Source organism: Notothenia rossii, assembly GCF_949606895.1.
Source record: "Notothenia rossii genome assembly, chromosome: 4".
Lineage (NCBI taxonomy): Eukaryota > Metazoa > Chordata > Actinopteri > Perciformes > Nototheniidae > Notothenia > Notothenia rossii.
This window is the reverse complement of record NC_136902.1, coordinates 2,484,595-2,512,478: the sequence shown is the minus strand read 5'-3', so window position 1 is coordinate 2,512,478 and position 27,884 is coordinate 2,484,595. Positions and strand designations below refer to the sequence as shown.

The 27,884-nt window shown below is 40.6% G+C and overlaps 1 protein-coding gene across 2 annotated transcripts; it reads right to left on the bottom strand.

Annotated features, from left to right (window-relative positions):
- Window positions 1-213: 213 nt before the first annotated feature.
- cd63 (CD63 molecule) lies at window positions 214-27,884 on the bottom strand. Of its 2 annotated transcripts, none has more exons than XM_079675284.1 (8): window positions 27,726-27,884; window positions 25,951-26,035; window positions 13,991-14,179; window positions 10,493-10,567; window positions 9,517-9,615; window positions 8,906-9,049; window positions 7,057-7,140; window positions 214-596 (listed from the first exon to the last, which is right to left on the bottom strand). In XM_079675284.1, the coding sequence occupies exons 2-8, from the start codon at window positions 26,014-26,016 to the stop codon at window positions 531-533; spliced, it is 723 nt and encodes a 240-aa protein (XP_079531410.1). In that variant the 5' UTR covers window positions 26,017-26,035; window positions 27,726-27,884; the 3' UTR covers window positions 214-530. The 2 variants fall into 2 exon arrangements, with proteins under 2 accessions (XP_079531410.1, XP_079531411.1); XM_079675285.1 differs by having other exon boundaries at window positions 25,951-26,032; window positions 27,726-27,807.

Sequence of the window (27,884 nt, the reverse complement as noted above, 5' to 3'; positions counted from 1 at the left end):
AGTTCACTCTGTCACGGGGGACGGAGTGTGTAGGGGTAGGGTGGGCCTAACTCACTACCCTACTAACTCACTAACTTACCAACTCACTAATAACTAATAAATGGTATAATCTTAAGATGGAAAGGGTTATTAAACGCGTTCAGTCTGGAGGGAAAGGTGTAACATTTAGCCATGTTTTGAGTAATATGCTAAATAAAGTCGACACGAGGCAAATTCAGGTTTAATTTAAAGGGTCTTTAATAAAAACAGACACAGGGAACCAGCAATACATCAATCAGATCTAAAGTGTCGAAACAGAACAATAAACAATGTTATAATTCCTCAAAACCAACAATAATAAACCGTACGGTGGAGATAAAATAGACATGAGTCATTTGCTACACGGTGGCGGAGCGGAGAGTTCGTTAACCAGTGAAAATACAATCCGAAATGAAATCAGGAGAAATTGCATAATGTCTAAAGATGAATATTAATAAAGTTTTCCAAATGAAGCTCCTGAACAATGTGGAGGTGATCACATGACCTCGTGATCACATGACCTCGTATCCACTGCGGATTCCTCTCATCAGACAGCAGGCGAACACGATGCCCAAGATCTGCCGAAAAACAAACATTTACACATTTTAAACCTTTATGACAAAAACACCTTTATGTGTCTCTCTGTAGTCTCTAAGTGTCTCTCTGTAGTCTCTAAGTGTCTCTCTGTAGTCTCTATGTGTCTCTCTGTAGTCTCTAAGTGTCTCTCTGTAGTCTCTATGTGTCTCTCTGTAGTCTCTGAGCTTCTCTCTGTAGTCTCTAAGTGTCTCTCTGTAGTCTCTAAGTGTCTCTCTGTAGTCTCTATGTGTCTCTCTGTAGTCTCTAAGTGTCTCTCTGTAGTCTCTAAGTGTCTCTCTGTAGTCTCTATGTGTCTCTCTGTAGTCTCTGAGCTTCTCTCTGTAGTCTCTAAGTGTCTCTCTGTAGTCTCTAAGTGTCTCTCTGTAGTCTTGGACTCTCTACACTTCTCTCTGGACTCTCTACACTTCTCTCTGGACTCTCTACACTTCTCTTTGGACTCTCTACACTTCTCTCTGGACTCTCTACACTTCTCTTTGGACTCTACACTTCTCTCTGGACTCTCTACACTTCTCTCTGGACTCTCTACACTTCTCTTTGGACTCTCTACACTTCTCTTTGGACTCTATACTTCTCTCTGGACTCTCTACACTTCTCTTTGGACTCTACACTTCTCTTTGGACTCTCTACACTTCTCTTTGGACTCTATACTTCTCTTTGGACTCTCTACACTTCTCTTTGGACTCTCTACACTTCTCTTTGGACTCTCTACACTTCTCTTTGGACTCTCTACACTTCTCTTTGGACTCTATACTTCTCTTTGGACTCTACACTTCTCTTTGGACTCTCTACACTTCTCTTTGGACTCTCTACACTTCTCTTTGGACTCTCTACACTTCTCTTTGGACTCTACACTTCTCTTTGGACTCTACACTTCTCTTTGGACTCTACACTTCTCTTTGGACTCTCTACACTTCTCTTTGGACTCTCTACACTTCTCTTTGGACTCTCTACACTTCTCTTTGGACTCTACACTTCTCTTTGGACTCTACACTTCTCTTTGGACTCTCTACACTTCTCTTTGGACTCTCTACACTTCTCTTTGGACTCTCTACACTTCTCTTTGGACTCTCTACACTTCTCTTTGGACTCTCTATACTTCTCTTTGTACTCTCTATACTTCTCTTTGGAGTCTCTACACTTCTCTTTGGACTCTCTACACTTCTCTCTGGACTCTCTATACTTCTCTCTGGACTCTCTACACTTCTCTTTGGACTCTCTACACTTCTCTTTGGACTCTCTACACTTCTCTTTGGACTCTCTTCTCTTTGGACTCTCTTCTCTTTGGACTCTACACTTCTATTTGGACTCTCTATACTTCTCTTTGTACTCTCTATACTTCTCTTTGGACTCTCTACACTTCTCTTTGGACTCTCTACACTTCTCTCTGGACTCTCTACACTTCTCTTTGTACTCTATACTTCTCTTTGGACTCTATACTTCTCTTTGGACTCTCTATACTTCTCTTTGGACTCTATACTTCTCTTTGGACTCTCTACACTTCTCTTTGGACTCTCTACACTTCTCTCTGGACTCTATACTTCTCTTTGGACTCTCTATACTTCTCTCTGGACTCTCTATACTTCTCTTTGGACTCTATACTTCTCTTTGGACTCTCTATACTTCTCTTTGGACTCTATACTTCTCTTTGGACTCTCTACACTTCTCTCTGGACTCTCTACACTTCTCTTTGGACTCTCTATACTTCTCTTTGGACTCTATACTTCTCTTTGGACTCTCTATACTTCTCTCTGGACTCTCTATACTTCTCTTTGGACTCTATACTTCTCTTTGGACTCTCTATACTTCTCTTTGGACTCTATACTTCTCTTTGGACTCTCTACACTTCTCTCTGGACTCTCTACACTTCTCTTTGGACTCTATACTTCTCTTTGGACTCTACACTTCTCTTTGGACTCTCTACACTTCTCTTTGGACTCTCTACACTTCTCTTTGGACTCTCTATACTTCTCTTTGTACTCTCTACACTTCTCTTTGGACTCTACACTTCTCTTTGGACTCTCTACACTTCTCTTTGGACTCTCTACACTTCTCTTTGGACTCTCTATACTTCTCTTTGTACTCTCTATACTTCTCTTTGGAGTCTCTATACTTCTCTCTGGACTCTCTATACTTCTCTCTGGACTCTCTACACTTCTCTTTGGACTCGCTACACTTCTCTTTGGACTCTCTATACTTCTCTTTGGACTCTCTATACTTCTCTCTGGACTCTCTATACTTCTCTCTGGACTCTCTACACTTCTCTTTGGACTCTCTACACTTCTCTTTGGACTCTCTACACTTCTCTTTGGACTCTCTACACTTCTCTTTGGACTCTCTTCTCTTTGGACTCTACACTTCTATTTGGACTCTACACTTCTCTTTGTACTCTCTATACTTCTCTTTGGACTCTCTACACTTCTCTTTGGACTCTCTACACTTCTCTTTGTACTCTATACTTCTCTTTGGACTCTCTACACTTCTCTTTGGACTCTATACTTCTCTTTGGACTCTCTATACTTCTCTTTGGACTCTATACTTCTCTTTGGACTCTATACTTCTCTTTGGACTCTCTACACTTCTCTTTGGACTCTCTACACTTCTCTCTGGACTCTATACTTCTCTTTGGACTCTATACTTCTCTTTGGACTCTCTATACTTCTCTTTGGACTCTATACTTCTCTTTGGACTCTATACTTCTCTTTGGACTCTCTATACTTCTCTCTGGACTCTCTATACTTCTCTTTGTACTCTCTACACTTCTCTTTGGACTCTATACTTCTCTTTGGACTCTCTATACTTCTCTTTGGACTCTCTACACTTCTCTCTGGACTCTCTACACTTCTCTTTGGACTCTCTATACTTCTCTTTGGACTCTATACTTCTCTTTGGACTCTCTATACTTCTCTCTGGACTCTCTATACTTCTCTTTGGACTCTATACTTCTCTTTGGACTCTCTATACTTCTCTTTGGACTCTATACTTCTCTTTGGAGTCTCTATACTTCTCTTTGGACTCTCTATACTTCTCTTTGGAGTCTCTATACTTCTCTTTGGAGTCTCTACACTTCTCTTTGGACTCTCTACACTTCTCTTTGGACTCTCTATACTTCTCTTTGGACTCTCTACACTTCTCTTTGGACTCTCTATACTTCTCTCTGGACTCTCTACACTTCTCTCTGGACTCTCTATACTTCTCTTTGGACTCTCTTCTCTTTGGACTCTCTTCTCTTTGGACTCTCTTCTCTTTGGACTCTACACTTCTCTTTGGACTCTCTACACTTCTCTTTGGACTTTCTACACTTCTCTATACTTCTCTTTGGACTCTCTATACTTCTCTTTGGACTCTCTTCTCTTTGGACTCTCTTCTCTTTGGACTCTCTACACTTCTCTCTGGACTCTCTACACTTCTCTTTGGACTCTCTTCTCTTTGGACTCTCTTCTCTTTGGACTCTCTACACTTCTCTCTGGACTCTCTATACTTCTCTTTGGACTCTCTTCTCTTTGGACTCTCTTCTCTTTGGACTCTACACTTCTCTCTGGACTCTCTACACTTCTCTTTGGACTCTCTATACTTCTCTTTGGACTCTCTATACTTCTCTTTGGACTCTATACTTCTCTTTGGACTCTACACTTCTCTCTGGACTCTACACTTCTCTCTGGACTCTCTACACTTCTCTCTGGACTCTCTACACTTCTCTTTGGACTCTCTACACTTCTCTTTGGACTCTCTATACTTCTCTTTGGACTCTCTACACTTCTCTCTGGACTCTCTACACTTCTCTTTGGACTCTCTTCTCTTTGGACTCTCTACACTTCTCTCTGGACTCTCTACACTTCTCTCTGGACTCTCTATACTTCTCTTTGGACTCTCTACACTTCTCTCTGTACTCTCTACACTTCTCTTTGGACTCTCTACACTTCTCTTTGGACTCTCTTCTCTTTGGACTCTCTACACTTCTCTTTGGACTCTCTACACTTCTCTTTGGACTCTCTACACTTCTCTTTGGACTCTCTACACTTCTCTTTGGACTCTATACTTCTCTTTGGACTCTACACTTCTCTTTGGACTCTCTACACTTCTCTTTGGACTCTCTACACTTCTCTTTGGACTCTCTATACTTCTCTCTGGACTCTATACTTCTCTTTGGACTCTATACTTCTCTTTGGACTCTCTACACTTCTCTCTGGACTCTCTACACTTCTCTTTGGACTCTCTATACTTCTCTTTGGACTCTATACTTCTCTTTGGACTCTCTATACTTCTCTTTGGACTCTCTATACTTCTCTTTGGACTCTACACTTCTCTCTGGACTCTACACTTCTCTCTGGACTCTCTACACTTCTCTTTGGACTCTCTACACTTCTCTTTGGACTCTCTACACTTCTCTTTGGACTCTCTATACTTCTCTTTGGACTCTCTACACTTCTCTCTGGACTCTCTACACTTCTCTTTGGACTCTCTACACTTCTCTCTGGACTCTCTACACTTCTCTTTGGACTCTCTACACTTCTCTTTGGACTCTCTACACTTCTCTTTGGACTCTCTACACTTCTCTTTGGACTCTCTACACTTCTCTTTGGACTCTCTACACTTCTCTTTGGACTCTCTATACTTCTCTTTGGACTCTCTACACTTCTCTTTGGACTCTCTACACTTCTCTTTGGACTCTCTACACTTCTCTTTGGACTCTCTACACTTCTCTTTGGACTCTCTACACTTCTCTTTGGACTCTCTACACTTCTCTTTGGACTCTCTACACTTCTCTTTGGACTCTCTACACTTCTCTCTGGACTCTCTACACTTCTCTTTGGACTCTCTACACTTCTCTTTGGACTCTCTACACTTCTCTTTGGACTCTCTACACTTCTCTTTGGACTCTCTATACTTCTCTTTGTAGTCGGTAATCTTTTTAGGTCTCTTCCTGGTTTGTACCTGTCTCTGTAATCTATATTTGTCTCTTTGTGGTCATGTGTGTATTTACTAGGGATGTAACGATACCAAAAACTCACGGTACGATAATATCGCGATAACAAGTCCACGGTACGGTATTTATCGCGATATTGAATAATAAAGGGAAGAAAAAAAAAATCATAATTTATTTTTTCAATAAATTCTTTATTACATAATAAATCAGATTTTTACAGCCTTTTTGTAGGATAGCAGTATTTTAAAGTGTCAAAAACAAAGTGACAGTAACAGACTGGAACAAGAAAACCAGTGTTTTTGTACCTACTGGTACTACCAAACAAAGTAAGCATTTTCTTTATGCCACTGCATCTCACAAATAAACAAGGACATTTAATAATCAGACCCTGCAATAAAATAAATCAAGTTTCACTTTAGTTTTTCAAGTAACTCAACTCAAACTCACTAGTCACTCACTCAGCATCATCAGACAGGTTTTTAGGAATATGAGAATGTCCACATTTCCAGGTATTTATAAGCTGGGGTGTTTGGGCATTTACAATATCCCCTGCTCTGGAAACAACTCTCTCGCTTGGTACTGATGTTGCTGGGACACCAGTGGTCGCGTTAACCGAATATTTTATTTAACAATGACGGAAAAATCTGAAAGCAGTCTGTCATTTTGACAGATTAGAACAAACTCGGAACAGCGCCAACGTTTCCCCGCAGCCATGCTCTGATGTTATGCCGTGTTATGCATGCCCTCCAAAAGGAAATGATATAGTTCCCAAACCGTACTTTGCCGTACAGATCAATACATGTCTGGGAGGTTTTGCTTCACGCTGTGCGCGTCCCGCGAGGTGCATGCACACACGGCATAACACCGCCCCCCCCCCCGTTGACAGTTCACGAGCATGCTCTATCGTGAACTTTTCAGACCCGACGGGTAATAAGGGATTATGACGGATATTTTACGATCCTGTCTGTCAAAATGACGGACAGCGAAAAAGTCTAACGCCAGGCTTATTGACATGGCGAGATATAAATATATGGTTGATACTTGTCAATGTCTCTAGGTGTGTAAATGTAGCCCTGTAAATACGATGTCCTTTTGTGTTATCTGTTGTTTTATTTTCATGTTGTAACCTACTTGCTGCCATGTTGGACAGGTCTCTCTTGAAAAAGAGATCGATGATCTCAATGGGACCACCTGGTTAAATAAAGGTTTAAAAAAAAAAAAGTGTTTAAATTTTTTTTTATTTTTAAAAAAAATATATATTTTTTTTTAAATCGCGGTAGATTTTGTCAGTCTCACGACGGTATTGGGAAGTTTATTTACCGCGATACCGCGATATTCGGTATATCGTTACATCCCTAGTATTTACAGTTGTTTTATGTTAATTGTGGTCATTTTAAGTCTCTTCCTGGTTCGCATGTGTCTCTCTGTAGTCTGTAAGTGTCTCTCTGTAGTCGTGGGACGGCTCAGTGTCAGTGTATGTTCAGATTATATATTTTCTGTCCTGTGATGAGTGTTACCTGCAGGGCGGCGATAACGAGCGCTCCGACGATCACCCACAGCAGATTATCCTGCAGAAGCTTCACCAACGCATCATGGCAGCCCTGAAACCACAGAAGAAGAAATATGACCAGAGAGTCTCTTTACACAGAGGGGACACATGTTGATGTAGAAGAGACATGGAGAAGAGGGGACACATGTTGATGTAGAAGAGACATGGAGAAGAGGGGACACATGTTGATGAAGAGGAGACATGAGGAAGAGGGGACACATGTTGATGTAGAAGAGACATGAGGAAGAGGGGACACATGTTGATGTAGAAGAGACATGAAGAAGAGGGGACACATGTTGATGTAGAAGAGACATGGAGAAGAGGGTACACATGTTGATGAAGAAGAGACATGGAGAAGAGGGGACACATGTTGATGAAGAGGAGACATGAGGAAGAGGGGACACATGTTGATGTAGAAGAGACATGAAGAAGAGGGGACACATGTTGATGTAGAGGAGACATGAAGAAGAGGGGACACATGTTGATGTAGAGGAGACATGAAGAAGAGGGGACACATGTTGATGTAGAAGAGACATGAAGAAGAGGGGACACATGTTGATGTAGAAGAGACATGAAGAAGAGGGGACACATGATGTAGAAGAGACATGAAGAAGAGGGGACACATGTTGATGTAGAAGAGACATGAAGAAGAGGGGACACATGTTGATGTAGAAGAGACATGAAGAAGAGGGGACACATGTTGATGTGGAAGAGACATGAAGAAGAGGGGACACATGTTGATGTAGAAGAGACATGAAGAAGAGGGGACAGATGTTGATGTAGAAGAGACATGAGGAAGAGGGGACACATGTTGATGTAGAAGAGACATGAAGAAGAGGGGACACATGTTGATGAAGAGGAGACATGAGGAAGAGGGGACACATGTTGATGTAGAAGAGACATGAAGAAGAGGGGACACATGTTGATGAAGAGGAGACATGAGGAAGAGGAGACACATGTTGATATAGAAGAGACATGAAGAAGAGGGGACACATGTTGATGAAGAGGAGACATGAGGAAGAGGGGACACATGTTGATGTAGAAGAGACATGACGAAGAGGGGACACAGTTTGATGAAGAAGAGACATGGAGAAGAGGGGACACATGTTGGTGTAGAAGAGACATGAAGAAGAGGGGACACATGTTGATGAAGAAGAGACATGAGGAAGAGGGGACACATGTTGATGAAGAGGAGACATGAGGAAGAGGGGACACATGTTGATGTAGAAGAGACATGAGGAAGAGGGGACACATGTTGATGAAGAGGAGACATGAGGAAGAGGGGACACATGTTGATGAAGAGGAGACATGAGGAAGAGGGGACACATGTTGATGTAGAAGAGACATGAGGAAGAGGGGACACATGTTGATGAAGAGGAGACATGAGGAAGAGGGGACACATGTTGATGAAGAGGAGACATGAGGAAGAGGGGACACATGTTGATGAAGAGGAGACATGAGGAAGAGGGGACACATGTTGATGAAGAGGAGACATGAGGAAGAGGGGACACATGTTGATGTAGAAGAGACATGAGGAAGAGGGGACACATGTTGATGAAGAGGAGACATGAGGAAGAGGGGACACATGTTGATGAAGAGGAGACATGAGGAAGAGGGGACACATGTTGATGTAGAAGAGACATGAGGAAGAGGGGACACATGTTGATGTAGAAGAGACATGAAGAAGAGGGGACACATGTTGATGAAGAGGAGACATGAGGAAGAGGGGACACATGTTGATGAAGAGGAGACATGAGGAAGAGGGGACACATGTTGATGAAGAGGAGACATGAGGAAGAGGCTGTGCATCAGCTTACCGTCTGGTGCACTTTGTTGGCTTCCATCATGGCTCCGACTCCACAGTTCGGAGCGACTTTGACACAACACGAGTCCGGCACCGAGATGCCGTCGGGGCCGAAGCCCCTCCAGTCCGTGGAGCTGTTGGAGCCGCAGCACTTCCACTGCAGGGCGAAGAAACACACGTTAAAAACATTTAATAACCGACACAATATCAGAGTTTCATGATTGGTCAAAATATAATCATGAGAAAATATTTTTACAAATCTATATATTTTGTTCGTTCCTTTAAATAAATAAATTAGGCTTAAAAGAAAACAATATTTTAACAGTTTTTTATTTATATTAATTATTAGGCTTCAAATAGAAAGAAAAAAATGATATATTGTATTTTGTCTGACTTTTTAAAATATATGAATTAGAAAATATAATTAAGTTTGGCTTAAAAATAGAAAGAAACAAATATTTTGTGATTTAATTTATTCTAAAAATAATCCAGAATCACACGGAGAGATCCCATTGGCCCAGGGCGATGCTGCCTTCAGGGTCCCTCCCTGTATTGCAGCATGTTGTCAGTGTGCAGTGAGTCAGCATGTTGCGAGAGGGAGCGGTCAGCAAACATTCGACTCACGTCCTCTTGCAGTTTGTCCACAGTCTTCCTGAAGTCAGCAGTGCTGTTCTTGTACTCGTGGATCATGTCTGCCAGGCTGTCCTCCACCACCACGGAGAGCTGAGGGACAAACAGCACGTCAGCACTCATCCTTACTTCTACGTTGCTTAACTGCACTCCTTCCTCAAGACCTCTGTCCAACATCGTGACATATGACCCAACAGAGAATATGAACTGAGTCCATCCAATCAGAAGCTACAGGGTCACATGATCAGAGTTGGGGAAATACTTCACAAGGCCCATAACTTTGACCCAGTGTATGAGTTCTGTCCTGACTGAGCTCAGACACCTGTAGCCTGGCTGCTGTGCTCTCAGTGCTCTGGCTCCCTGCTCCTGCCGTCAGCTGATGGAGGTGTTATCATTCTATCTTGTTCTGCAGCATGTTGATCATTCTCTCTGAGCTAGCTAAACACACGGGTCTGGGGTAGAGCTCTTCAGAATTGACGTGGCATCTCTACGTGAAGTCAGAACCTCTGACTCTTTGACGGTGACTCCCACTGCATTGCCACACACACACACACACACACACACACACACACACACACACACACACACACACACACACACACACACACACACACACACACACACACACACACACACACACACACACACACACACACACACACACACACACACACACACACACACACACACACACACACACACACACACACACACACACACACACACACACACACACACACACACACACACACACACACACACACACACACACACACACACACACACACACACACACACACACACACACACACACACACACTCACACACACACACACTCTCTCTCTCTCTCTCTCTCTCTCTCTGGGGCAGCAGGTAGAAATCAGAGGCACAGAACTCATGACAGCTAACTCCATCTTTGTTCCCCTTTGAAATAGCTGCTGTTATCCCACAACAGGAAGCAGACACTCACTTTGTTCCTGTACACGTATCCAGCGATGGCGGCTGCGACCTCGATGATGATGATCATGGAGACCAGGACGGCAAACTGGAGAGAGACGAGAGACGTTTAGAGTTTAACGGATTTATGAGTCTGAATATTGAGACTGATATCTCTGTGTGATGAGCTTTATCTCTCAGTGACGTTCAGAGAGTCCTGCCAGCGGCACAGAACACACACTAAGAACAGAGAACAGAGACGTCGTCCTGGGAACACGGGAACAAAAGCACCTGGTGTAGCAGATGCAGGTAAAGGTGATTTGTTGATCCCACATTGGGACATGTTTGCGTTGCAGCAGCATAAAAAACAACAAACAAGGCATAAGTAGAAATTAAATTGTAACTCTGACACAACAATTTCCTTCGGGGATAAATAAAGTCTTATCTTATTAAAGAGTAGAAATAAACTATACTAGAAATAAAACATCTCAAAATAGAATTAAAACAGCATTAAAAGAAGTTGAAAATATACTGTAGACCGTGAAGATAACAAATCCATAAACTCTCTCAGAGGTGGGAAGTAGGAGTACAAATACTTTGTTTCTGTACTTAAGTACATGTTTCTGGTATCAGTACTTTACTCCACTACTTCTCACATGTTGAACTCAAATACCTGTACTTTCTACTTCTTACATGTTGAACACAAATACCTGTACTTTCTACTTCTTACATGTTGAACACAAATACCTGTACTTTCTACTTCTTACATGTTGAATACAAATACCTGTACTTTCTACTTCTTACATGTTGAACTCAAATACCTGTACTTTCTACTTCTCACATGTTGAACACAAATACCTGTACTTTCTACTTCTTACATGTTGAACTCAAATACCTGTACTTTCTACTTCTCACATGTTGAACACAAATACCTGTACTTTCTACTTCTTACATGTTGAACTCAAATACCTGTACTTTCTACTTCTTACACTTTGAACTCAAATACCTGTACTTTCTACTTCTTACATGTTGAACTCAAATACCTGTACTTTCTACTTCTTACACTTTGAACTCAAATACCTGTACTTTCTACTTCTTACATGTTGAACACAAATACCTGTACTTTCTACTTCTTACATGTTGAACACAAATACCTGTACTTTCTACTTCTTACATGTTGAACACAAATACCTGTACTTTCTACTTCTTACATGTTGAACCCAAATACCTGTACTTTCTACTTCTTACATGTTGAACACAAATACCTGTACTTTCTACTTCTTACATGTTGAACACAAATACCTGTACTTTCTACTTCTTACATGTTGAACTCAAATACCTGTACTTTCTACTTCTTACATGTTGAACACAAATACCTGTACTTTCTACTTCTTACATGTTGAACACAAATACCTGTACTTTCTACTTCTTACATGTTGAACACAAATACCTGTACTTTCTACTTCTTACATGTTGAACCCAAATACCTGAACTTTCTACTTCTTACATGTTGAACTCAAATACCTGTACTTTCTACTTCTTACATGTTGAACTCAAATACCTGTACTTTCTATTTCTTACATGTTGAACTCAAATACCTGTACTTTCTACTTCTTACATGTTGAACACAAATACCTGTACTTTCTACTTCTTACATGTTGAACTCAAATACCTGTACTTTCTACTTCTCTCATGTTGAACTCAAATACCTGTACTTTCTACTTCTCTCATTTTCCAAACAGGCTGGTTCCTTTAGTCTGAATGTGTGTTTGGTGGCGTGATCATTATTATTTAGAGTCATTGCGTGCCTATTGATTTGAACACGATCCGTGTATCCATCATTTCCTGGTCTTCTCTAAAGAAGAGGGACCAATGGAAACGTTGTCATGTTGCCGTTGGTCACCATGGAAACATTCATTAGCTAACAATGACATTATTGTTCTATTAATATAAAGGGAGGTCAGGTACTCTTTAAAACAGCTGCTAGTTATGGGTACTTTTTACTGAAGTACATTTCAAAGCCTCTTTACTTTGACTTGAGTAAAGAAGTTTAGTCAGTACTTCTACTTTCACCAGAGTATTTTTAAACACGAGTATCTGTACTTCTACTTGAGTAAAGGATGTGTGTACTTCTACTCGAGTAAAGGATGTGTACTTCTACTTGAGTAAAGGATGTGTACTTCTACCTGAGTAAAGGATGTGTACTTCTACCTGAGTAAAGGATGTGTACTTCTACTTGAGTAAAGGATGTGTGTACTTCTACTCGAGTAAAGGATGTGTGTACTTCTACTCGAGTAAAGGATGTGTACTTCTACTCGAGTAAAGGATGTGTACTTCTACTCGAGTAAAGGATGTGTACTTCTACTTGAGTATATGATGTGTACTTCTACTTGAGTAAAGGATGTGTACTTCTACTTGAGTAAAGGATGTGTACTTCTACCTGAGTAAAGGATGTGTACTTCTACTTGAGTAAAGGATGTGTACTTCTACCTGAGTAAAGGATGTGTACTTCTACCTGAGTAAAGGATGTGTAGTTCTACTCGAGTAAAGGATGTGTACTTCTACTCGAGTAAAGGATGTGTACTTCTACTTGAGTAAAGGATGTGTACTTCTACCTGAGTAAAGGATGTGTACTTCTACCTGAGTAAAGGGTGTGTACTTCTACTTGAGTAAAGGATGTGTGTACTTCTACTTGAGTAAAGGATGTGTACTTCTACTTGAGTAAAGGATGTGTGTACTTCTACTTGAGTATAGGATGTGTACTTCTACTTGAGTAAAGGATGTGTACTTCTACTCGAGTATATGATGTGTGTACTTCTACTTGAGTAAAGGGTGTGTACTTCTACTTGAGTAAAGGATGTGTGTACTTCTACTTGAGTAAAGGATGTGTACTTCTACTTGAGTAAAGGATGTGTACTTCTACTTGAGTAAAGGATGTGTACTTCTACTTGAGTAAAGGATGTGTACTTCTACTCGAGTATAGGATGTGTGTACTTCTACTCGAGTAAAGGATGTGTACTTCTACTTGAGTAAAGGATGTGTACTTCTACTTGAGTAAAGGATGTGTACTTCTACTTGAGTAAAGGATGTGTACTTCTACTTGAGTAAAAGATGTGTGTACTTCTACTTGAGTAAAGGATGTGTGTACTTCTACTTGAGTAAAGGATGTGTGTACTTCTACTTGAGTAAAGGATGTGTGTACTTCTACTTGAGTAAAGGATGTGTGTAGTTCTACTTGAGTAAAGGATGTGTACTTCTACTTGAGTAAAGGATGTGTACTTCTACTTGAGTAAAGGATGTGTACTTCTACTTGAGTAAAGGATGTGTACTTCTACTTGAGTAAAGGATGTGTGTACTTCTACTTGAGTAAAGGATGTGTACTTCTACTTGAGTAAAGGATGTGTGTACTCTTCCCCTCTCTGCTTCTCACAATAAAACACTCTTGAAGCGCTTCAGACAGAATATAAAGTATAAAAAAAGAGCTGCACAAATAAATATGCATTATTATGATGATTGTTGTTGTTTGTATTACCGTGGTGACCATGCAGTGGCTCTCCTTCCAGGCGCCGCAGCAGCCGAAGAAGGCGATGAAGAAGATGACGACACCGACGATGATGACGACGATGGGAGCTCCGGAGGCCGAAGGGTCTTTGATATTCAGAGTGTTGTGGAGGCTCATCTGGATCAGGACCCCCACCACCACCAGGGCCAGGCCGCACAGCTGGGGGACATGCACAGGGACACTTAGAATACCACATGTAAGTACACATATTAAAGCATCGAGGCAACGTGCAGAAGGAACACCACGACGGGACATTTCAATACAATCCCCTCTGTTCTGAGTGAGAGGGAAGAGCTTCACTCAAGGAGGTCGGGATGTGTCTGGAAACAATGAAGGGTTTCATAAGGAACAGAACAACGTGGTCCAGTTCAGTCAGACGGGTTTCTCTGAGCAAATAGATCACATTATATATACAGTCAATTCAAAGAAACCCCTCCTCCAGGTGAGTCACTCAGTGATCAAGAAACACACGGACACAGCTTCCTGAGAAACCATCAGATAACAGAGTCAACTAAACAGAGACTGAGGAGGTGGGAAGTAACAAAGTACATTTACTTACTTTAACTTCTTAAGTACAATATTGAGTATTTCCATCGTATGCTACTGTGTACTTTTACTCTCTACAGTTCAGAGGTACATGGTGTACTTCTACTCACTACAGTTCAGAGGTACATGGTGTACTTCTACTCACTACAGTTCAGAGGTACATGGTGTACTTATACTCCACTACAGTTCAGAGGTACATGGTGTACTTCTACTCACTACAGTTCAGAGGTACATGGTGTACTTCTACTCCACTACAGTTCAGAGGTACATGGTGTACTTCTACTCACTACAGCTCAGAGGTACATGGTGTACTTCTACTCCACTACAGCTCAGAGGTACATGGTGTACTTCTACTCCACTACAGTTCAGAGGTACATGGTGTACTTCTACTGACTACAGTTCAGAGGTACATGGTGTACTTCTACTCACTACAGTTCAGAGGTACATGGTGTACTTCTACTCACTACAGTTCAGAGGTACATGGTGTACTTCTACTCACTACAGTTCAGAGGTACATGGTGTACTTCTACTCTCTACAGTTCAGAGGTACATGGTGTACTTCTACTCACTACAGTTCAGAGGTACATGGTGTACTTCTACTCACTACAGTTCAGAGGTACATGGTGTACTTCTGCTCACTACAGTTCAGAGGTACATGGTGTACTTCTACTCTCTACAGTTCAGAGGTACATGGTGTACTTCTACTCACTACAGTTCAGAGGTACATGGTGTACTTCTACTCCACTAAAGTTCAGAGGTACATGGTGTACTTCTACTGACTACAGTTCAGAGGTACATGGTGTACTTCTCCTCACTACAGTTCAGAGGTACATGGTGTACTTCTCCTCCACTACATGTATGTAATACCTTTAGTTACTTCTCAGATGTGGATGAATGATGTGAAATATAATCAAGTGTTAAATCAGACTTTAGTTCCACCTGGAGTGAATCCACCAGCTACCCTGCAGTATACAAAGTTCAGTGTAAGAAACAGTTTTTAGAGTAAAATGAGTTTGGAAATGTACTTGTCCGAGTACATGTTTCACTTGTCTTGCTGCACCCATTTGAAATATTATTAAATATCAACATAAAGCATACAAGAATCTGGGTAACTGCAAAAGGCCTCACGGTTCTTCTGGAGGAAGATGAGGCTGTGGTGGAACCGGAACATTACGGGAGATAATGTGTTGTTTAAACAAATTGCTCGTGTTAACGCCCTGACACGCTAAACTCGTATTGCACTTTTGGCAACGAGCGTTGTCCACATCGAGACGGGTAGAGTTGTTAAAACCACCAGCGCTTAGTTCTCTCTGCCATCTCCGCTCTCTGTGTGTGTGTGTGTGTGTGTGTGTGTGTGTGTGTGTGTGTGTGTGTGTGTGTGTGTGTGTGTGTGTGTGTGTGTGTGTGTGTGTGTGTGTGTGTGTGTGTGTGTGTGTGTGTGTGTGTGTGTGTAAACTGCCCCGCCCCCTAACACAGACGGGGGAGAGAGAGATCTCTTGTCTGGATTGGAAAGATAGAAAATACATCATAGACGCATTTTGCATTCTCTTTGCATATTAGAAACGGAGTTGGTGAAACTAAGACTGCGGTATAATGTTTGTGTAGCAATAATACATACGACATATATTTTTTAAATGTCTCCAGTACCGATAAAAAGACCGATAACGTCGGAGCTTAACGGTACCTCAGTCTTTAATAATTCCGCCCCGGGGCCCGTTATTACCGGGGCGCGGTACCCATCCCTTCGCACACAGGACAAAGAAGGAAGTGTAAAGCAGTTGCAAACAACACATGGCGGACACGAACAATTTACGAATGAGTTCTGCCTTTTGGGAAGAAGTTATCAATAATGGGTCAATAGATATGGGCCAACTTTTTCTACTTCAGGAACATTTTGAATGCAGGACTTTTACTGTAACAGAGTATTCCTACTCTGGTACTTCTACTTTACTCAAGTACAAGATCTGAGTACTTCTACTTTTACTCAAGTACAAGATCTGAGTACTTCTACTTTTACTCAAGTACAAGACCTGAGTACTTCTACTTTTACTCAAGTACAAGACCTGAGTACTTCTACTTTTACTGAAGTACAAGATCTGAGTACTTCTACTTTTACTCAAGTACAAGATCTGAGTACTTCTACTTTTACTCAAGTACAAGACCTGAGTACTTCTACTTTTACTGAAGTACAAGATCTGAGTACTTCTACTTTTACTCAAGTACAAGATCTGAGTACTTCTACTTTTACTGAAGTACAAGACCTGAGTACTTCTACTTTTACTCAAGTACAAGATCTGAGTACTTCTACTTTTACTCAAGTACAAGATCTGAGTACTTCTACTTTTACTCAAGTACAAGATCTGAGTACTTCTACTTTTACTCAAGTACAAGACCTGAGTACTTCTACTTTTACTGAAGTACAAGATCTGAGTACTTCTACTTTTACTCAAGTACAAGATCTGAGTACTTCTACTTTTACTCAAGTACAAGACCTGAGTACTTCTACTTTTACTGAAGTACAAGATCTGAGTACTTCTACTTTTACTCAAGTACAAGACCTGAGTACTTCTACTTTTACTGAAGTACAAGATCTGAGTACTTCTACTTTTACTCAAGTACAAGATCTGAGTACTTCTACTTTTACTCAAGTACAAGATCTGAGTACTTCTACTTTTACTCAAGTACAAGATCTGAGTACTTCTACTTTTACTCAAGTACAAGACCTGAGTACTTCTACTTTTACTCAAGTACAAGATCTGAGTACTTCTACTTTTACTGAAGTACAAGACCTGAGTACTTCTACTTTTACTCAAGTACAAGATCTGAGTACTTCTACTTTTACTCAAGTACAAGACCTGAGTATTTCTACTTTTACTGAAGTACAAGATCTGAGTACTTCTACTTTTACTCAAGTACAAGACCTGAGTACTTCTATTTTGACTCAAGTACAGTATCTGAGTACTTCTACTTTGACTCAAGTACAAGATCTGAGTACTTCTATTTTGACTCAAGTACAAGATCTGAGTACTTGTACTCCTCTGTCTCCAGTCAGTTATTCTGAAGTGTCCTCCTGAGCTTCAGTCTGCAGGCTCACATGTTCTGGTTCTTCTCGTAGCTCCTCATGTTGGAGCTTCTTCATCACAACACTCTACACATATCAGCTGTTACGGTCACGTGACCTCCTGCATCTCCGCCAGAGGATGCTGATTGGTCACCTGTAATAATAACACAGCAGCTAGCAGGAAGCGGGCAGAGGGCCAGGGCTGCATCTGGAAGGACCGCTCGTAAGGATGTGGTTGCTGGTGCTGTCTCTGTGAGCTGTGATTGAGGCTACAATCAAACACACTGAGGTTACTACAATCAAACACACTGAGGTTACAATCAAACACACTGAGGCTACAATCAAACACACTGAGGCTACAATCAAACACACTGAGGCTACTACAATCAAACACACTGAGGTTACAATCAAACACACTGAGGCTACAATCAAACACACTGAGGTTACAATCAAACACACTGAGGCTACAATCAAACACACTGAGGCTACAATCAAACACACTGAGGTTACTACAATCAAACACACTGAGGTTACAATCAAACACACTGAGGTTACAATCAAACACACTGAGGCTACAATCAAACACACTGAGGTTACAATCAAACACACTGAGGTTACAATCAAACACACTGAGGTTACAATCAAACACACTGAGGCTACAATCAAACACACTGAGGCTACTACAATCAAACACACTGAGGTTACAATCAAACACACTGAGGCTACAATCAAACACACTGAGGTTACAATCAAACACACTGAGGCTACAATCAAACACACTGAGGTTACTACAATCAAACACACTGAGGTTACAATCAAACACACTGACGCTACTACAATCAAACACACTGAGGCTACAATCAAACACACTGAGGTTACTACAATCAAACACACTGAGGCTACAATCAAACACACTGAGGTTACTACAATCAAACACACTGAGGCTACAATCAAACACACTGAGGCTACAATCAAACACACTGAGGCTACAATCAAACACACTGAGGTTACAATCAAACACACTGAGGCTACAATCAAACACACTGAGGCTACAATCAAACACACTGAGGCTACAATCAAACACACTGAGGCTACAATCAAACACACTGAGGCTACAATCAAACACACTGAGGCTACAATCAAACACACTGAGGCTACAATCAAACACACTGAGGCTACAATCAAACACACTGACGCTACAATCAAACACACTGAGGCTACAATCAAACACACTGAGGCTACAATCAAACACACTGAGGCTACAATCAAACACACTGAGGCTACAATCAAACACACTGAGGTTACAATCAAACACACTGAGGCTACAATCAAACACACTGACGCTACTCAAACACACTGACGCTACAATCAAACACACTGAGGTTACAATCAAACACACTGAGGTTACAATCAAACACACTGAGGCTACAATCAAACACACTGAGGTTACAATCAAACACACTGAGGCTACAATCAAACACACTGAGGCTACAATCAAACACACTGAGGCTACAATCAAACACACTGAGGCTACAATCAAACACACTGAGGCTACAATCAAACACACTGAGGCTACAATCAAACACACTGAGGTTACAATCAAACACACTGAGGCTACAATCAAACACACTGAGGCTACAATCAAACACACTGAGGTTACAATCAAACACACTGAGGTTACAATCAAACACACTGAGGCTACAATCAAACACACTGAGGCTACAATCAAACACACTGAGGCTACAATCAAACACACTGACGCTACAATCAAACACACTGAGGCTACAATCAAACACACTGAGGTTACAATCAAACACACTGAGGTTACAATCAAACACACTGAGGTTACAATCAAACACACTGAGGCTACTACAATCAAACACACTGAGGCTACAATCAAACACACTGAGGCTACAATCAAACACACTGAGGCTACAATCAAACACACTGAGGCTACAATCAAACACACTGAGGCTACTACAATCAAACACACTGAGGCTACAATCAAACACACTGAGGCTACAATCAAACACACTGACGCTACAATCAAACACACTGAGGCTACAATCAAACACACTGAGGTTACAATCAAACACACTGAGGTTACAATCAAACACACTGAGGTTACAATCAAACACACTGAGGCTACTACAATCAAACACACTGAGGCTACAATCAAACACACTGAGGCTACAATCAAACACACTGAGGCTACAATCAAACACACTGAGGCTACAATCAAACACACTGAGGCTACAATCAAACACACTGAGGCTACAATCAAACACACTGAGGTTACAATCAAACACACTGAGGCTACAATCAAACACACTGAGGTTACAATCAAACACACTGACGACGGGCAACAAACGAAGACACAGAAGCATTCAAAGCTCTGCCTCCAGGTGTTCAGTGCAGCGCCTCGGATACACATAGAGCCACAATAAGGCTTGTGTAATCTTTTATGGTCATTTATTGACTCATTCATAATCGTATATATCCACACAGCGTGCTAAAACACACAGCTCTGTGCAGGAAGAGAAACAGGATACAGATATTAGGTCATCTGATTGCCGTCATGGAAGACTCAACTCTGTATCTACGAGTTGAATCTGTGATCCAGAGAAGGGGTTAATACTGGAGACTCTGTTAGTACACTGAAGCTGCAGGTACACAGGTCCTGCAGTGTGTGTGTGTGTGTGTGTGTGTGTGTGTGTGTGTGTGTGTGTGTGTGTGTGTGTGTGTGTGTGTGTGTGTGTGCTATGTGGAAACACCAGAGTAAATATTGGATCTGAGTCTGCAGGCAAACAGAGGAATAAAGGGATAACAATAACCCGGATGTTCACTTCTAGATGTTACTGTGTAGAAGAACAAACTAAAAACATGTCTAATAACAAACCTTAATGTAGTTGTAATCTAATATATTATTAATATAATGTTTTCTCTAGCTTGATTGGTTGAGAGCTCAAACATGAATTGATTTCCACGCAGCTGTTTTCATTCTCGAAAATCTACTTTTCCAGCTCCTTTGTCCGTGTGGTGATGAACTGAGCATCCTCTGAGAGACGGCTGAGGACGCACGCAGAAGCTTAACATGTGACATTCAAAAAAACATTCAAACTAAACCAATAAACGTGACGGAAGGAACATCACCGAGTTGATATATTAAATCTAATATATAATATCTGAAAGGCCGGAGTTACGTCTTAAAGTGTCGTGTTTTGTCCCCAAAGAAACAATTCAGATTCTCAGTTTATTAACTAAACTAAAAGACTGAATGTTAGGGGAGAACGGTCACCTTATTTACGCATTAAGTACGTTTTGTTAATGTGTTGTTTGGTCCAAGCTACTTTTAAAGCTGCTCAGTTGGCTGAAAAGCAAACGTGCCGTATCAATAATGAAAATGAATGTTCTGCAGATTAAATAAAGCGTCGTGATCTTGGAGACTTCCTGCTGTGTGTCACTCTCAGTTCACTGAAGCACTCTCTGTGTGTGAGGAGAGGTCACATGACGCCGTTACACACTGAAATCTGGTCATAAGATACACACGCACACAACAGGTTAAACCAGGAAATAATCCGGGATATCCGAGACCAATGTCCTCCTCGAGCAGCAACATTAAACAAACTTCGTGGTCCATCATGTGATCGGGGGGGGGGGGGCGGGGTGAGTCAGTGTGCGGAGGATATACGAGTCAGTGGGTGGGTGTGTGTGTGGTGTGTGTGTTCACCGTCAGCTGATTTCACACATGGTTTCATGATGTCACGCTTGCAGTGGAGTAACAGCAGCGAGCCCGAAGTCACGGGGTGGATAAAGAATGAGAAACACCGCAGAGAGTCACTCGGCTGCCAGAGAGATAAGATGGGCCATTAACAGCCGACAGAATAACAACGCTTCACTTCCTGTTCGATTCCACCACAAGCTGCCTTTCAGGGCTGATTATTTCATGACTGTTCTGTGAAGAAATGTCAGATAATATAAAAATATGTCCATCCCAGCTCATTGAATTCCAGGATGATGTGTTTGAATGTCCAGAGATATTCACTTTAATGTGATATAACTAGGGATGACCCGATCACCTTTTTTTGCTCCCGATCCGATTCTGATCATTTGATTTTGACAATTTGCCGATACCGATTTTTCCCGATCCGATCTTTATGCAATGCATTAAGAGAAAAAAAAGCATTCAAGTTGTCCCTTAAGGTTATTTTTTTATTTAAATTGGATATTCTATCCAACATGGATATAGCTTCTTTCTTTCACAGCAGCATTGGATCAGTTCAGTTGTGCAGCATTGGATCAAAACAAAATAAAGCTTTCAGTACTCGTTAGCTTACTGCTACAATTAGACACTGCGCCCACTCTGTTGCCAGATCTGAGAGAAATAAGCAGGTCTATGAAAACAAGCCCCAAAGAAGCAACACATACATGATGTTGTGTCATTTGAAACCAAAACTAAGGCCTCAGGATGACTTTAAGACTTGAACATGGTCATTTTTGTTTTGTAACATTGAATAAAAAAAAAGAAATTTAAAAAAAATCGATCCCTGATTTTTTTGTCCCGATTCCGATCTTTTGAAAATCACGTGATCGGCTCCGATCCCCGATCACGTGATCGGATCATCTCTAGATATAACTCAGAGAAAAGCAGGAAATGTCCGTATTTGGGCGGCTGGAAGCAGCATTGAGACATTAATGCATGATTTAATATTAAAATCCACATTCAAACTGAACTTCTGTGATACTTTAAAAGGTGACCATCATGCCAATTGCACTTTTGTACGTCTTTTATACATGAATATGTGTCCCCGGTACGGCTGAACGATATACCGTGTCATGGCGATAACCTCGATATTCACATCGCAGGGACGTGCGATTTAAAAAAAAAAATAATGTTTAGGGCGTTCGATATCAAGTAGGTAAATGAACTCAAACTCGTCATGTTACAATTATTTTGCTGCTTGCTACAAAAGGAAAACTTGCGCGGCTCTCATGTCGGGGGTACTTGAGTGGAGTCTGAGTCGGCATGCACAGCAAACAACTGTTTCAATGCCTTTGCCGGTGTTCCATGAGAAAAGTTCAAAACGGCACAAAGGAGCTGGTGTATAGCTGTTCTTAATTTTATTTTTATAATGTTGTTCAAAAAATGTCCACTACTTTGTCGCTATTTGCACAAAAAAGGTTTTAATTGTGGAATAAAAAGTGAAATGACCTATTTGGTCACGTGTGTTAATTCCCTAATGTGAAAATGAAGTTTCTTATAGTTTAATGTAATACGTTTCATCTCTTGGATCCCTTCTGGACCCCACTCTTCTTCACTCATAGGTGAACCCCCTTATTTGAGGGTAAGCAACCTGCATTATGATGACATGTTAGATCCTGACTTAAGGTTTGATGAGTCAACCAGTTAAGATCCAGACGTCCGTGACTAAAATCCTTCATCCGGTTAAATATAGTTAAAAAACGCAATATATATCGTAGGGGAAAAGAATATCGCAATGTCAGTTTTTTTCAATATCGTGCAGCCCTAGTCCCCGGTGTTCCAGGGAACTCACCAAGTGTCAGAAAACACAACCCTCTCTTTTCCTCCATACCCAAATCTCTTAAAAAAGGGCTGCAACGGATTTGATACAGACTGATCCAGATTTGAACACTTCTATGACATCACAGAAGTGGCGCTACGGCTATTGGGTCAACTCCACCAATCAGGAGGAGACAGCCACGGACATTGCCGTTGGAAAGCGCTGGAGACGCTGTAGTACATATGCCAGGCCTGTAGATGGTGCTGTTCTCACTGAATCAGCCCATGATGCAAAGACAGTGTTACATTGAGAGAAATGAGGAATGGCTAAAATGCATGATCTGTTTGGTATTTTGAAAAATAAAAAGTATAAATATGCCTTATATAGGTATGGTCCTACACTATATTATTCACATATAGCATGATAGGTCCACTTTAAAGGATTTCGGCACAGTAAGGGTTATTATATTTTTTCTACAAAATGTCTAGCCGGGTTCCTCAAAGGTCAAAAGAAGTTCACTGTAACGTGATATCAAACCGAGAGAAGCAGCAAGCAGGCTGGAAAGTGCATCAACGAATTCATTAATACTCAAATCCGGACATCCACATTCAAACTGAATTTGTCTGCTACTGTCGCCACAGTCCAACAGTCTTCATTAATCATTTGCTCTATAAAATGTCCTCAAAGTCCAAGGTGCAGTCTTTGAAGGTCCAAAGATATTCCCTTCAATGTGATATAAAGCAGAGAGAAGCAACAAAACTACGGATTCGAGAAGCTAAAAACTGCATTTTCTGACATTTTACGTCTGGAAAAACGACTTGAATGATATATCGATTATTAGGGGTGCACCGAATGGGAAATTCTTGGCCGAAACCGATACCGAAAATGATTAATAGAAATATATATTTTTTTTTTTACCAATGTTGTTCAGCTACCTGATTATGGAAAAAGACATGATTATGGCAAAACTTAACTTAAATAATCACTATTATGGGTCCATAAAACATGTATTCAGCACTTTTGAATGCATACAGTACATTCATTCCAAGTCAAGTGCATTTCCTTTTCTCTGTAGGATAACTAGAACAAAGTGCATTCAGAACAAAGCCAAGGTGCTTTAAAACTGCATAAACATCTAGGCCAGTAGGCCCACAACAAACTAGTGTAAATAAAGACTGTAACAGCCAGGCCTTCAACAACAACAAATGCACCTATCAGTTTGGTAAGCTAACGTGTTGTTGTGATGACGTAATCAAAACACGGCGACAAGCACGGCGCGCGACCATGCTCACGGCTGGCTCACAGCCAACATGTGTGCCGCTTGGAGATATTTAAAAATATCAGAGAGAGAGGCGCGGATTGCGATTTGTAAAACGTGTTCAGCTGACATTTCTCGAGGGGGTGTAACTGCAAAGACTTTCACCACTTCGGGATTACTCCACCACTTGAAATCAAAACACCCGGACAAATATGCGGAGTATGATCAACGTAACCCTGTTCTCTGACATTCGCCGAAAGCCGAAAGTGCCTTTTTAACCATTTCCGGCCGATAATTTTCGGTGGCCGAATATTCGGTGCGTCCCTATCGATTATCACAATACTTGATATTTTCTTCAATTAAACTAATCGTTTATTCTACAGCCAACAAGTATGTTCTGTTATCGACTATGGGTTTCTGACATTGTGACAAAGTTTCCTAACAACCTAAAAATGTCTTCTTTATTCCGAACAACAATCCAAAAATATGATGTGAAACTGAAAAAACCCAAATCTTTAAATGTCAGGAGCTAAAAAAACAGCCTTTTCTGACATCTTATCAGAAAAGGAGCTGCTCAGAATCTGAATTATCTTTATTGTCGTTACTCGGTAACTTTGCAAGGCGTAGTTAAAGATTTCTATACAGTAAAATGCCTTCTCAAAATAGGCTGAAAAACAGTCACAAATGTTTCCTTTTTGGGTTCATTTCACAATTAAATAATAACAAAAAAGTGCCAGATAAACGTCTTCAAATGTCTCGCTTTGTCCCCAAAAAGTTTCGAAAGACCATCAGTTAACACACACACACACACACACACACACACACACACACACACACACACACACACACACACACACACACACACACACACACACACACACACACACACACACACACACACACACACACACACACACACACACACACACACACACACACACACACACACACACACACACACACACACACACACACACACACACACACACACACACACACACACACACACACACACACACACACACACACACACACACACACACACACACACACACACACACACACACACACACACACACACACACACATTACATTGACTTGCATGCATTTCCTGGAGACTTATCCAAACCCTAACCAAGTCTTCACCCTAACATTAATGATTCCATTTTGTCCCCATAAGGGAGGCGAGTCCCCACACGTGACTGTGTAAACAGATGTAGGTCCCCACAAGTATAGTAATGCTAGGACACACACACACACAGGCAGAATAAATGTCTTGTTTTGTCCCCAAAATATGTTTTAAGATGCACAATTTATTTTAAAAACTGAACGTGAGGGGAGAAATATTAACCTATTGATATATTTCTTTAAATTAAATGATTCTACGTAATGTTTTAAAACAGTCAACATGACAGAGAAATGCCTTCAAATGTCTTGTTTTATCTAAAAGATGTTGAAATAGAATTGAGTAAATAGCAGCAGTTTGCCGTGATGTTTCAGGAGACGTCCACGTCCGCCTTTTGGCCACTTTACGCTCACTCACCCAGAAGATGAAGTTAAAGAAGAAAAGCAGGAACTTGACGCATTTCATTCCTCCCTCGACTCCCATGGCTGCTCAGGATCTGCTTCTGGAATAAAACGTAAATATATATATAACTGTGATTTCAAAAGTGCAGTCATTACGTCAGCAGCCGCAGCGTGGAAGAGATGAGTCATCGGATGGTGAGCGTACGTCACTCTGACCACATGTCCCCCATTGTTTGGCTTTAACTTCAAATATTAAACAAATCTTTAAAAAATACAAATAATATGTGGAAAAATAATAAACGAAAATAAATAAATATGTAAAAAAATGAAGTTAAAAATAATAAATTAAAATAAATAAATATGTGAAAAAATGAAGTTAAAAATAATACATTTAAATAAATAAATATGTGAAAAAATACATTAAAAATAAATTAAATACATAAAAATAAATATATTCAAATCAAACCATGAAAAAAATGTATAGATCTATTTTAAGGCAGAACAGCCCATGTGAGGGCGAACCAATTAAGTTAAAAAAAAAAACATTAAAAAAACTTTAAAAATCACATTAAAAATACAGAAATATGTGAAAAAATTAAGTTAAAAAAAAACAAACATTCAAACCAAACTATTTGTAGTCCTGGTACGTTCATGAACAAGCAGCTTTCTAAATGTTGGTTTAACTATTGTTTTTTATGTCTCTATTCACTTAACAATGTAACCCTGAATCCCTAAAGGTACAGCAGGTACATGTAGTGGAGTACGTAGGGAAGCATAAAGTCATATAGATAGATGGACATTATTGATCTTGAATTGGTAAATTAATAAAGTTATTTCCATTGTTTTCTACTTTGTACTTCTACTCCTCTACAGTTCAGAGGTAAACTGTATACTTCTACTCCACTCCATGTATTTAATACCTTTAGTTACTTCACAGATGTGGATGAATGATGTGAAATCTAACCAAGTGTTAAATCAGACTTTAGTTCCACCTGGAGTAAATCCACCAGCTACCCTGCAGTATACAAAGTCCTTCAAACTAGCTGCACCTTTACCAGCTTTGAGAACACTTTCATGATCAATCATTATAAAACATATCATATCTATTATTCTGAAATGGACCAATCTGCACAATGACTACTTTTACTGTCTTTCACTATATTTAGATGATAATACTTTTCTACTTTCACTTGAGGAACATTTTGAATGCAGGACTTTTACTGTAACAGAGTATTCCTACACTATAGGTACTTCTACTTTTACTCAAGTACAAGATCTGAGTACTTCTACTTTTACTCAATTACAAGATCTGAGTACTTCTACGTTGACTCAATTACAAGATCTGAGTACTTCTACTTTTATTCAAGTACAAGATCTGAGTACTTATACTTTAGTACCATGTCAAGAGTACTTCTCCCCCTCTGATCATGGTAAATGAGTGTCTGATAAGTACGGTGGCCGACAGGTGTAACCGCGGTTCCCCCCACAACACTTCCCCTCCGCTGAGAAGACTGTTCTCGGACCGTTAATCACCGAGAAGTTCCCCACAATAACGGCTTTGTCCCGGCCTAATCACTCCATTAACTACAGCCAACTCCACTTATTTAATATATTACAGTCTGATAACTAAGTTAGCGTTAAATAAAGACCTTTCCATCCCGGATGTGCCTCTGAAAACTGCTTTTAACCACTTTTTAATTAAGTTTAAACCGAAGTTATAAAGTTGTTTACAGGGTAACAGTTAGGATAATTATTGTTGGTTTGATTTGAAGCGGTGTTGTTGAGGTTTACCTTTCAGGAGAAGTTGTTAAAATCCTCTGATAAGAGACGGAGAAATGTTTAATTACGGAGTAACTTCAGCCGTTTGTTCCTCCTCCCGAGAAACCGCTCTTTTTATAGACTCTGTGCTGCGTTCAGGGACTGCTCGGTAAATACACACCTTGCCAAAAT

What these genes read in the sequence shown, in the direction of transcription:
- cd63 (XM_079675284.1), bottom strand. Translation starts at nt 26,016, where the DNA reads ATGGGAGTCGAGGGAGGAATGAAATGCGTCAAGTTCCTGCTTTTCTTC. An exon ending in TGGACAAACTGCAAGAGGAC is followed by an intron (nt 9,050 to 9,516) that starts GTGAGTCGAATG and finishes TTCGCCCTGCAG; the next exon opens with TGGAAGTGCTGCGGCTCCAA. An exon ending in CCAACAAAGTGCACCAGACG is followed by an intron (nt 7,141 to 8,905) that starts GTAAGCTGATGC and finishes CTGTGGTTTCAG; the next exon opens with GGCTGCCATGATGCGTTGGT.